The sequence below is a fragment of the Topomyia yanbarensis genome, chromosome 2 (genome assembly GCF_030247195.1).
Source record: "Topomyia yanbarensis strain Yona2022 chromosome 2, ASM3024719v1, whole genome shotgun sequence".
Lineage (NCBI taxonomy): Eukaryota > Metazoa > Arthropoda > Insecta > Diptera > Culicidae > Topomyia > Topomyia yanbarensis.
Window position 1 is genome coordinate 125,488,707 of NC_080671.1, and position 13,173 is coordinate 125,501,879.

General features: G+C 40.0%; 1 protein-coding gene across 1 annotated transcript in view; it reads right to left on the bottom strand.

Annotated features, from left to right (window-relative positions):
- Positions 1-2,062: 2,062 nt before the first annotated feature.
- Positions 2,063-13,173, bottom strand: part of LOC131680906 (uncharacterized) — a 159,892-nt gene continuing 148,781 nt past the window's right edge. The window contains exons 7-8 of the mRNA XM_058961623.1: positions 4,043-4,197; positions 2,063-3,965 (exon numbers count right to left, since the gene is read on the bottom strand). Of these exons, the coding sequence (XP_058817606.1) occupies positions 3,612-3,965; positions 4,043-4,197 (509 nt within the window). The 3' untranslated portion in view covers positions 2,063-3,611. The remainder of the gene's footprint in view (positions 3,966-4,042; positions 4,198-13,173) is intronic.

The following is a 13,173-nucleotide window of genomic DNA, read 5'->3' on the forward strand; positions in this document are numbered from 1 at the left end:
TAGGAGCATGTTAATAATATTAATATTAAAATAATATTAAAAGTTATCAGATCTCTTCCAAAATATAGCAACACGTGTAAAGAATTAGAAATCGTGAAATATGAGGGAATGAGACGATTATGATCATGTATTATGATTTTATTGCGAATGTTTCATAGTTCCTGCTGATCCACTGGTACCCTCTCTCCCCTAATATTCGTACAGATTGGAATAGCCCGAATTGAATAAGCCATGGGTATCAGTATGGTAATGTTGGTCAAGAGAGGAGCTCGAGCAAATGCAAGTGTCTCTTATAAAATGGATCGAACATTGTATGTGAGAAGTTACTGTTTTGCATGTCAGCAACAGTCAAAATCGAAGACATGATGTGAGATGGGTTGAGTTGCGGGGCCTGCTTCAAAATTGCGTTACGAGTTCGTTTCGTCTTGTCTTAGCATAGAATATCTAAAATCGGATTGCTTGTCAAATACATGCCTGATTACATCACTGAGAACTGACATCCAAATTAAGTTTTCAAAGTGTGTAAGAAATAACACTGGAAAATATGGAATGGAAAATATCACACAAAATGTTGTTTTCAATAAGCTGATTGTGCATCGTAAGGCCAAATAAAGAATCGGCACGCGTTGGAATACGATTGGCGGTGTAGCACCAAAAGGACTTTTGGCGCAAAAGGAGTCTCTGCCCACAAAGAATGTGGGAAATATTTATTGACCAATCCCCTTGAGAAACCCCATGAATGTCTGCTCGAACAGATCACATCGACCCGAGAAGACGATCCAGCATTACCAAGAGCCGGAGAGATTGGTCAAGTTAAATAACCATAAAAACTATTATGAATAATTAACTCAGGTACCAGTCCTGCACTCCTTTCCTGAGCCAAACTCATACTCATGATCAAAAAAGTAGGAGTAGATACTCACGTTTACTAACAAACCATGAAGACATCCGAACCAATGAGAATGGGCCATGCCAGTCGAAGGCCACATACCCAGCCCAAAACCCATACACATGTTGAACTACGACATGGAATTATGTTTTCAATACATGTGTTAGTGTAGTACTGGTTTCATTTCAGTTGTGGTATCTCATTCACTCTTTCTGTATCGGTTACTTATTTACGCCAACTACAGCTTAACGCTACTAACCTATTCCAGCGTTTCGACACCGTCAGTCGATCGCCTCATAAAATCAGAATCGCTGTCATCGAATCCACCATTTCCTTTGAAACTGCTACAAGAGACGTCCAAGGACCTGTACTGGTACAAACATCAGCTATCTGAAACGATAAAGACATTATATATCACTTTATACATACACCCTAATCTCATAATCAAGAATGGCCTTCTGTCGATTCTAATGCAGAAACGCTAATGACGTGACCATCAGGAATACACCAGATAACCTTATTTGAGCTGCTTCGACACCAGTTAGGCCTTACCAAACAGTGATGCGGGTATTGGCGTAAAAACTGTCGAATAGAAGTTGAGAGCAGCTTGAAGCAACACCTGATGTTGCTTCGAATGTATATGTTTTAAAACTATCTTGGATTATTCATCGAGCCTAGTTTCCACACCGTACATAACTCAGCTATCTGTTCTCCATTCACCCAAACCACAAATGCTATAGCAATAAAATCGCCTTTAAAGCTTCACATAATTGCTTACTTTTGGATTACTTGTGAAATGGAAAGTTAAAAAGATAGAGCTAGCATGTCTTCAGCAAATTTGTCTAAAATGTGTTTTTGTACAACTTCGTTGAAGACATTAAAACGTTAAAAAGCAGAATTTAACATCTTGCTACAATTAGAGCCTCCCTATCTGCTATTTGAAAAAGGACCTTGCGAAATACAGGAATATTATAAAGCTGAGTTGAAGTAACTAAGAAGTTAAAATTCCTGCTAAACTCATATTCTGGACCACTTGTTTCTCACAGAAGATGGCCCATTCAACCGAAATATGACTATTTGCAATTTCAATAATAAAAGAACAGATATGATGCGAAATTAGAAAAAAACAAAAAAAGGAATTTCTTTCAACTTAGAAAAACATGCGAGAATAGCTTCATACATTTCACGTCGTATTCACAATACATTTCTTCGTATAATAAATATACGTTTCCGTATCTTGGTTCGCCGAAACGGGTATATTCCCAAACGTGTTTTTTTTTCGTTTTTGTTAGTTACAATATCGTTTGCAGAACATTGATTCGGAACTCTATAATTAGATTTTTTCCTTCGCAATTGAACCCAAATCGACCTCCTAGAAGCATATGTGTACATGTGGCTCATTTTCTATAGTATTCGTTATATTGATTGTAAATCTATCATTCGAAAGCGTGAGCAAACGTTTAGGTGAGATTAGGGAAGGTACAGCAAGCAGGTTCTTTTCAACTCGACATTCACAAACTAGAAAAATAGATTTACTAAAAATTGAATTACAAATTAAAAATGTATCATTTGTACTAATGTTTATGATCGATGATCGAAAGGCACTAATATTTACGTGATGTTAAATGAAAATATACCGTTCGAAGACATTCACATTAAAAACCTATAAGACGGGTGGAATGTTGGGGATTCGACAACACGGTTGGGTGGATTTTGAAAAGTCTGCTAATAGTAAATGTCGAGCCGAAAATGGAAACAAACAAAGAAGCGCACTAGATATAGGTATTTTCAGTGTAAGAAAACGAAACGAAGTTATAAATTAAAAGATTTTTACCGGTCAAAACAAAACCAGTCAGAGTAACAATCAAATTGAAACATAAAATAAACAAATGTAATCATCAAATATTAGAACTGTTTAATGTTTAGATGTTATATTACCTACAGGTTTTAGTGTTTTTCTTTTATTATGCATCATTCATTCATATAAGTAGATTATAGTGGAGTTTAATGGTTTCCAAGAAAGGTGCTTGCAATCTAGTCTGTGTCAGAATAAATGGTGCTCCTTTCTTGCACGAAACATAGAAACACTATGTAGCAACTTGCGCTCTTTTTCGATGTCGTAATTTCAACCAGTGAACCAAAAAAATGATAGAAATAAGTATACATAACTTTCCTCCTTTTCGTTAATTTTTCAATGTCGAAGCTTAATTCTGTATAGATGTTAGATTTGTAATATGACTCTTAAAACTAAATAAATATTTTACTTTTTTGCATTATTTTAGTTTAATTCGGATACCCATAACTAATAATAAGTATTATCAACATATAAAAAGTTTGTCATTTCTCATAAAATCACAATGAATGTATTTTAGTTACGGTTTTAATTTGTTTTATGCCCAAATGCACTCTCGGTCTCGCGTTCGCGTGCGCGGTTTTGTCAAGGTAAGAGACACACCTTTATACTCACTTTTGCATTCAAATTTCAATCACTCCCATCTCTCGTTCGCTTTTTCGAGTCATAACTAATAAATCAGTCAGTCCAAACATAACAATCTACATGTGAGTGTTCTGCATGTGTGTGTTTGTTAGCGTGTGTGTTTGTTTTGCTTGGTTCAACACAATAAAGGAACGACAAAGCCGAATAAACGCCACACAATTATGTAACTCCCGACCATCCCTGTGCTGCAGCATCAGTTTGATCCGGGAGTTATGTCCAGCGAGATCAACTCGCATCTACCGCAGCGGCACCGTTTGTCGATTCGCAAGCATTCGTCACTACTGCAGGGGAGGTACCGGGGACAAATATTTCCACGTTCTGTTGGGTACTGGTCAGCTTCTGCTTTCGCTTCATCTCCATCAACTGTTTGCGCTGGGCATCCCTTTTGGCAGCAGCCGCCTTCTTTGCATCTGCTGCTGCTGCTGCTGCCGATGATTTTGTACTATTGCTGGTGCCGTTCGTAGAACCTCCGCATCCATTGGTGGCCGCCGCCGAAGCGGAAGTCGCCGAAGATTTGAATGGTCGTTTCACCAGTTTCGTACTGCGGGCTTGCGGGACTGGGCTTTGATGTGTCGGTTCCTGGGGAGATATAGCAGTTAATAGTGTGTGTGTGTGTCAACTACAGTTGATTACTCATATTAAATGTATGAACTCACCTTCCAACCGTTTCTTCGGAACGTATCAATTTCCCTGAAGGACGCATCAACTTTGTCCACCTGCAGCAACAACATGTCCCAAAATCCACGCAGATCTTCATTTGTCGTTTGGAATTTCTCATCCGGTGACTGGTTTAGATTGTTGTAGCACAAACCTAAAAAATGGCAGCGCTTAGCAATTTTTATAAAATAATGATGGATAGTGTGCGCAGTACGCACGTATTGACAGAAAGCAAAAGCTACACAAATAAAGAGCATAAGCATCAGAACGCGACCGTATACAATTAAAATAGCTACACTTTTTTGCGGGTTAATAGGACTGCAGCTTATAGCTTAAGAGATCTCGGTCCGTCCCGCGAGCCAAAATTTGCAAAATCGGACGAATTAGCAACTGTCTGCCAAGTAAACACCGGTTCTCGGGAGGACTAAATTTAGCGCCTGTTTGTCTCGAATTGTGTAACGTCAAGTCCTCTATTTTGTCTAGTCCAAGGTATCCTGCTCCTAACAACGCGAGCCAAGTCGTCTGTGATGCAATTAAAATTTCGCCATTGATACCGCTTTTTTCATCTTCCTGATCTCCTCTTGAGTCCCCTAGATCTGAAGCGAATCAATCGACTATTAAGTAAATCAGAGAGCGCTGTAAACCGCAATGGTCACGAATACTAAATTTCCTCCAACTGTTCTACCAGTTATTCTTTCTGTTCTAGTGTGTATTGTTTAAATAGTTGTTGCATCAGATTGAATTATCATGTTGCAACACCACTATGGAAGACAACTGTGCTCTTTCATCTCTATCTTCAGAATTCGATTATCCCTGTTCTAGTCAATATACGTATTCATTTCATTATGGACTAGGCAAATCCTCAATCTTTTTTCTATTATCATTATGCTGAGTAGCTGGACGAGTTAAGGTATTTTACGGATTCACAAAAATAATCTCTGCCCATAAAGGACATAAAAAATAGTTATCCACTATTCCACATAACGTTCGCTCGAACCGATTGTCCGTCTGGTTCGACTCGAATAGACCACACCGACCCGAAAGGGCTGCTTACCATTTCTGAGAGCCGGTGTGCTTGGTCGAGTTAAATAATGAAGTTCTGAATAATTAACTATCTCTCAGGGGCCAGTCCTGCACTCCTTTCCTGAACTAGCCTCATACCCAAGGTCAAAAAAGTCGACAACTAGCAAGCTCAACATTTTTCCCACCCAAGAGAATTAATCAACTTGCATGTAAGAGCACATATCTACCAACCAGCCAAGAAGACTTCTGTACCAATGAGAATGCACCATGCCAGTCGAAGGCCACAGACCCAGCGTCATCTCGTACAGTTCCTTTCCTACAGTACCTTCTCATAGTAGAGATCTCTTCATCGAATCCTCAATTCCCGTCAGAACTCGTATGAGTCGCTCAAGGAATTCTACTGACTCGAATATCAGCTATCTGAAGCGAAAAAGACATTATTTATTACTTAAACATATTCCCTAATCCTATAACCAACTATGGCTGTCTGCCGATTCTACTGCAGAAACGCTAATGATGTGACCATCAAGAATACGTCAGACAACCTCAACTGACCCCCTTCGACACTAGGATTCGCAGTACTGACCCATTTGGCGAGAACCGGTACTACAGTGCTGAAGACCTCAGTACCGGTAGTACCGGTAAAGTACCGGTCATTTGAAACAGTTCACCAAGCCTAAAATTGTTAGCTACTAAATCGCTGTTCGTTCTTTTATAGATAAAGGTTTATGAGCAAACCAAATACAGACATGACTTAGACCATAGTATTATTACGCGCCACACAGTGAATAATGGAAACCAATCGGGATGTCGCTAATAAAACAAAATCATGGCAAAAAAATTTCGTCTCTTACGCTAGATGTGAATATTTTGAAATTTAGTACAAAATCGTTAAAATTTTATTTCGACAAAATAGTGCATGAATTTAAACATACCGTTCAGTACAACGGGAACTAGTAATGTTTAACTTCTAGAATTATTATGATGATGGCCCCACCTCATTCCCCCACAAAAGTGTTAGCTCAATGATTTATCTAGAAGGTAATTAATAAAATTAAAAGTCATCTTGCAGACCGATATTTTGAAGCAGGTCCCCCTAGAGAGTCCACATAATTTTCATAAAAAAATTGTATGGTACCGAAAATACCGGTACTGGCTTTTGCTCAGTACCGATATTACGGTACCAAAAATGGGTCGGTATTCCCGGGATTTTCGGTACCGGTATTACCGGTACCACAACACTATTCGACACTAGTTTGGCCTTATCAAACTGTAACGTGGGTGGCGGCGTGAAAACTGCCGAATAGGGTTTGAGAAAAGCTTGAAGCAACCTCAGATGTTGCTCCAAATGTAAAGGGCGAACACGAAATTATTGCGACACATTCAACAGGGCATAACTTTTTTACCATTGGGTAAAAATCAACCAAATTTTGCACACTTTCTCATTGATGTGTATTGTTTACATGCTGTCAAACTCGAAGTCGTGTTTTTCGATTCAACCAGGTGAACCAACGCGAGTCGAGAGAACAAATTGTTTCCAAACACCTGGAATTTACTTACCGGTCGCACCGGCAGTTGGGAAAAATGTTGAACATTCACCATTCAACCGTCTCCAGAGTGTTGAAGCGGTTTCAGGAGCGGTTGACGTTGGACCACGGCAAAGGAGCTGAAAGAAAACCGGGACCGGGAACGTCTCAAGTCGTGATTTGGCTAAAAAGATCGGCATGTCGCAGAGCTACGTCCAGAATGCAAAGAAGAGAGCTGGACTACATACATAAAAGGTACAGAAATTCCCAAACCGCGATGAGAGGCAACAATCGGCGGCTAAAACTCGGGCACGGAAGCTCTACGAGAAGATGCTGACAAAATATGGCTGCTGTGTGATGGACGACGAAACGTATATAAAAGCCGATTTTAAGCAAATTCCGGGGTTGGAGTTTTTCACCAGCAACAGCAAGCTCTATGTGGACGACAAATTTAAGAAGAAGAAAATGTCGAAGTTCGCCTCCAAATATCTCATTTGGCAGGCCACCTGCTTTTTCGGACTGAGGAGTGAGCCTTTCGTGACAAAGGGCACAGTAAATGGCGAGATCTACAAATCTGAGTGCCTCGAGAAGCGCCTTTTGCCGTTCTTGCAGCAGCACGACGAAAGCTCCGCTATTTTGGCCAGATTTGGCATCATACCACTATTCTAAAAGTGTCCTGTAGTGGTATGAGGCCAATTCTGTCCATTTTGTTCCAAAGGACATGAATCCGCCAAACTGTCCGGAGCTGCGCCCGGTGGAGCAGTACTGGGCAACGATGAAGCGGGAACTTCGGAAGAGCAAGAAGACAGTCAAAGACGAGAAGGACATGTTAAGAAAATGGAAAAAAAACTGAGAAATTGGTCCCGGATGACACTGTAAAGACATTGATGGAGGGCATCAAGCGAAAATGCGTTCAATTTGACACTCAAGGCTCCATCGATTTACTTTTCTTTTGATTTTTGAAGTAAATATATGTATAAAACTACCCTAAAATTTTGGTTTGATTTTAAACATTATAAGAAAATAATTTCGTGTTCGCTTTTTATGTGATTTGCAAGACTGACATGGATAGTTCCATCGAGCCTAGTTTACATACCTTACATAACTAAACTCACTGTTTACCATTCACCCACTATCCCATGGATAGTGGGTATTGCGCAAATTTTCTCACAACTCTTTCACCCATTCGCTCCATGTTGCACCAATCTCCCCTTTTTGATAATGTTACCGCATGCTGCTTCAATGCTATTATCGATGCTACCAAATAATTAGGCCCGTAATCCTGAGGATGGTTTCACAGCACGATGCCTGACACATGGTACAGATAGTTTCCGAACTTCGTCTTCTGAATATTACTTGATTTCTAGCGTGCGTGGGTACAACACCATCGCCATCATCTACAAACTCATGCTCATCGCCGAGACTACATCTACAAACTCATGCTGCGCTGCCATTACCGGGACGCTCGTTATACAGTACTACGGAAGCCCCTGAGCACCCCGACGCAGTCGCGCTACCAGTCATTTCGGCCCTGCGTTCGGAGGTCGTCAGGGGTTCTTCCAAACTCCCTATGTTTGCTGCATTTATCTGGCGGACAACGATCTTGATATGTACAGCATTCACTGCTCCGGTCCAAAACATTCTTGAGAAAGCCAATAAACAAGACAATGTACTTGTTGTCGGCGATTATAATCGCCTCCATCTTTGGTGGATTTCCGATGATGAAATGCAACTACGGAACAAGAGATGACCAGCACAGAAACGCTGGTTACTGGTAGTTTACATCAAATTTGTTGTCACCATAAACCCTTCGCTTTAAGAAATGCGTTCTGATGTTAGTGACGCTTTTGATACAATTAACGACGACCTCAACTTTGACTTTACTCGATGCAACCTTGATGAGGTCTCAATGGCCATTGCTGCAGTCAATTGACGTGGTACACTCGATGGAAATGATTTAGATCAGGCAGTTGTCAATATTCTTCGGGGTCATGTATTAGTAAAGTTCCTAAAAACGTGGCCATATTCGCGGTAATGTTCCTAAACCGTGTATAAAGTTCCATGGAGGAACGCAGAGCTTGGTTACCTACTCCAGAAACAACTTACGTCATAGGACCGAAGACTACAAAACTATTCTTCGTCAAATGGAACTGCAATATGAAACAGCCCGGAACAGTGCGTTCAGTAAATACCTGAATCAAGTCCAACACAGCCTTCGAAATAAACGCTCGATATTCTGAACGTTTATAAATAGCAGAAAAGGTTCCGGAGTATACCAGAAAATATCTATCTCCGAGACACAAAATCACAGTCCGGAGCAGAGTTGGTGGACATTTTTGCAGACCACTTCTGAAATGTATTTAACAGTCCTCCTGTCTATCAATCGCAACAGTACCTTGAAACATTCCCATCGTGTATCAACCTTTCTCGTCCTAACGTTAATAATACCGATGTATTCAGTGCTCTGTCACGGCACGGATATGTAAAAAATGTGAACCTAATATATATAGATTGCCGAAAGCATTTGACAAGATTGCCCATAACATTGCTGTTTTGAAACAGCGACGGCTATGTTTTCCCAGAAGAGTAACCAAATGGCTGCATTCACACCCCTCCGAATGCTCCGCTTCCGTTAGAATTGGCACCACACGCTCAAGTGCGTTTGATACGCCAACCAGTGCGTCTCAAGGAAGTCAGCTAGGGCCACTTATCTTTCTCTGATTCATCAACGATCTCTGCGGCCGCATCAGAACTGGAAGACTACTCCATACTGATGATCTGAAAATCTTTCGTTCAATTGCCTCAAAACTCGACTCTGCTGTGATCCAAGCAGAGTTGTAAATATTCAAATTCATTGAAGGAAAATTGATCATATTCAGCCGCAATCATTTTCAATATTCAGTGACGCAAAACGAAAACGTCAAACGAACAAACTGCCCATTCATCCATGCAGATTTTCATTCGTCTCCGATGACTACACGAATCAAACGTGCACCAACGAATCAAACGCATTAAAGTAGGCCCTGGCACAATGTAAACGACGATGATTGTTGTTTTATATGCTTTACCGGCATTTGAAATTATTTGACTAGATAATTAGTGAAATGAATATTATTGTACGATATTCAACTGGATGAATAAGATAGATATTTGAATGAATATTTTTTCTATTCACCACGAGTCGCATCAGGTTCATTTTCAGCTGTCAAAAAAGAGCTTTGATTATTTTTAACTTAGGCTCCAAGATTATATAACTAATATAGAGGAATGCTGCTTTCTGAATGACATGCAGATCAACGTCGATAAATTGTGGTAAGCTACGGGCGCTCGGCAACTGTGAGGTATTGTGAATTCACTCAGGGTTTTTTTTACGCGGTTTGTATTAAGCGGATTTTTGAATTTACGCGGTTTTCATTTATGCGAAAAATTGAAATTTACGCGATTTTCATTTACGCGGATTTCTGAATTTACGTGGTGTCCATTAACGAGGTTCCCATTCTTAAATTTACGCGGTCTTCATTTACGCGGATATTGAAGTTTACGCGGTTTTCATATACGCGGATTTTGAAATTTACGCGGTTTTCATTCGCGCGGATTTCGAAATTTACGCGGTTTTCATTTACGCGACCTGTATCCCCCGCGTGAAAAAAAATCTGAGTGTATAACTTAGCTTAGCTTAGTTCACCGTCCGTGAGTTTCCCGTGATTGACCAAAGCCTATTGAAATTGCATAGTGAACCAATTGTATGATACATGCAACCTAAAGAGACTAAGACTATAGTATGATCAATAACGTAGATGGCCACGCCCATGCAGGTAAATTTTGGGTTGGAAGGAAATGTTAGTTCAACACTTGTGACTAAAATGACCGAGTAATTCTCTGCATCATCCACAAGTATCACAGAAAAGGATTGGTTTTAGTAGGTAGGGAAATGATTCAGGATATATCTTGGTAGATATTGTGATTTAGCTAAGTACTCACGCACTTTGTCTTTTCATTTTAGATCAAAGTTTTCAAGTGTGTGACCTCCAGTTGAAATATGAATGTCGTTCGAATGGACATTTATTTATTCTTCCGCAGCACGTTACATAAAAACTGCGTGCAATATAATAAAGGTCATCTATAGACAATATGATCCTAGCAATATGCACGAAAGTCGCTGGCGATCAATTTCCGTGAATTCGAAACGACTAACTTGAACCCCGAACAGCCGACCACCGGGAGTATTGCTTCCTATAAACATTTCAATGATCATTTCCAAAGTTTGCAGTACAAAGCAAGCGTACAAAAAGTATAAAAGATATCCCAAATGAATGTGAAGAAATTCACTGCGAAATGATAATGATAAGTTGGCATCTCCACTCTCCCTATCAGACACGTTTCCATAATTGGGTTAAATGCCAAATTGCAAACGACACGTTTATTATGCGTAATAAATACAATAAACACAACGACAAGGGTACTTAATCCATCGAAGGCTCAGAAGAAGAATGGATGGGAGAAGAGCAATACTGGCAAAGACCGACTATCATATGAGCGGTTCAAACTCGAAAGAGTGACGCAGAGTACTGCACTGGATAATTTTAAAGAAGGGACCAGGAGTGCGATTTTACGAAGTTTTAGCTTCTGATAGCCCTACATTTTCTGACAGAGTGTTGAAATCTTTACCACTGTAGTACAAAGCTAGTGTCAGACTTTCATGAGACCTCAAGGAGTCACTTTTGGAAGTATTCGTCAATGTAGATTTATCGGTAGACGGTTCCAGATTTAATAAAAAACTGGTTTGTTTTGGCACATCTACATATTGCTTGCCACATAAATGTTTTTGTGCAATTCAACAGCTTCATCTTAGGCCAATTCAATAAATTTCCTACATGAAAGTTTGTTTTTAAAATACGGGTTTCAAACCAAAGCTTTAAAAGTTATACCTTGGCGTGGAAAAGCCGGAACATTAATATACACTGTTACTTAGTGTAGAATTGGACTTCATCCTTTACGGCTCTTGTACAACCTCCAGAAGAAACCTAAAACATTGGTACACAATCGGGAATAGCGAATCAGAAAAGGTGACTATATGACAGTGATTCACTCAATACAGAACGGATAAAGGCTATGATGCAAAAACTTAAGGTCCGTCCGGTTAAGTCTTCGGTACGGAGCAATACCTAGGAACTCCTAGCATGTTGTTAGTCGTGGGAGCAGGTTTCCTAGTGGTGGTATTCTTGGCTAAAATTGTGCAAAAAGATTTTAGCCTGCCGGACACCACACGTCCTCGAGCGTTGATTTAAAGTTATTTAAAGCGAAAAATTCACAACTTCTCAGTACGTTTCTCGCTATATCTCAGCAATAACCACACGGAAAAATTTCAATTTAGGTACTTTTGAGTTTTGCGTCACTTTCGCACTTATTAGTGTTGTCAAAAGCAAACAAGAAATTCGGTCGAGACTCGAGGTCATCCATGGAGTAAGGTATACTTTTGAGTTGTTTGAGGTATACTCAAAATTGGGTAAATTTATCATAAATTTAAGTATATTTAACTCAAGGTTGAGTCTAAAAAACCTATCAATGAGTTATGATTTTTGCTGTGGTTAAAAGGGAAACTACCTTCAACACGGTTTACCTTATTCCACGATACCCCGAGATTGAGTCAAAAGAATTCAATTTTAGGTAGTTTTTCGTATGCGTGCAAGCAGAATTTCAAAATTCTGAAAACGCCACTTTGCAGAGATTTTTTTTGAGAAGTAATGTAGCTTAGTTAAGTTTACCCCAAAATGGCTGATGCGTCCAATGATTAAGCCCTACGTTGTGGATGAGTGGTTCGTCCTTACCGGGATTGGTCAGGTGTCGAAAATCCAAATTGAGGAACGTGGGTTCAGGGTTATTTTCGTTACAGATCACTCTTCGGATGGTATCCAGGCAATCAGGTAAGCAGTGTACTTTTCTCTCCTTGGCACATCCGGTAATTTATACGGTTTAATATATTTAATAACTTTATTTAAACTTCTATGTTGAAAATCAACCGCTCTTGGCGGTGGTCGGATAGCGACTACCAATAATCTAACAATTATTTTTCATGCTAAATTTATAATTTTAAAATACATCTGTCCGTCTGGCATCACGGTCAACGCTGAGTCTGTGCAACTTTACTACTATATAGAATCGATGACGCTACCTATTCAACTACGATTACATCTCCATATATTATGCTAAGCTCACTGACAAATTCGGGGTACGGCCAGAGAAGATGCTGTGCCACAACAATGGCATTTATCATAAGATAACGCAACAGCGACGAATTGCCACCTCCTTTGCCAAGCTTTGGAAACAGCTCGGAAATGATATCAACATTTTTTATCCCTTTATGGGCAGCTAGGGCCGAGGGTGGTGGCTAGCGGGTTTCATACATCCTTGACCTGACGGACGAAGCTATGGTGCCTTGAACACAGGCAACGCAGATCCAAGGCCATCATTGAAATGATAAGTTCTGCGTTTGAGACGTACTTCACCGGGTTGCCGGACGAATACCTGTAATTATTACGTGTGATTTTGTATGTGAGTCCTACTGTGGTGGTTTGTGCGTG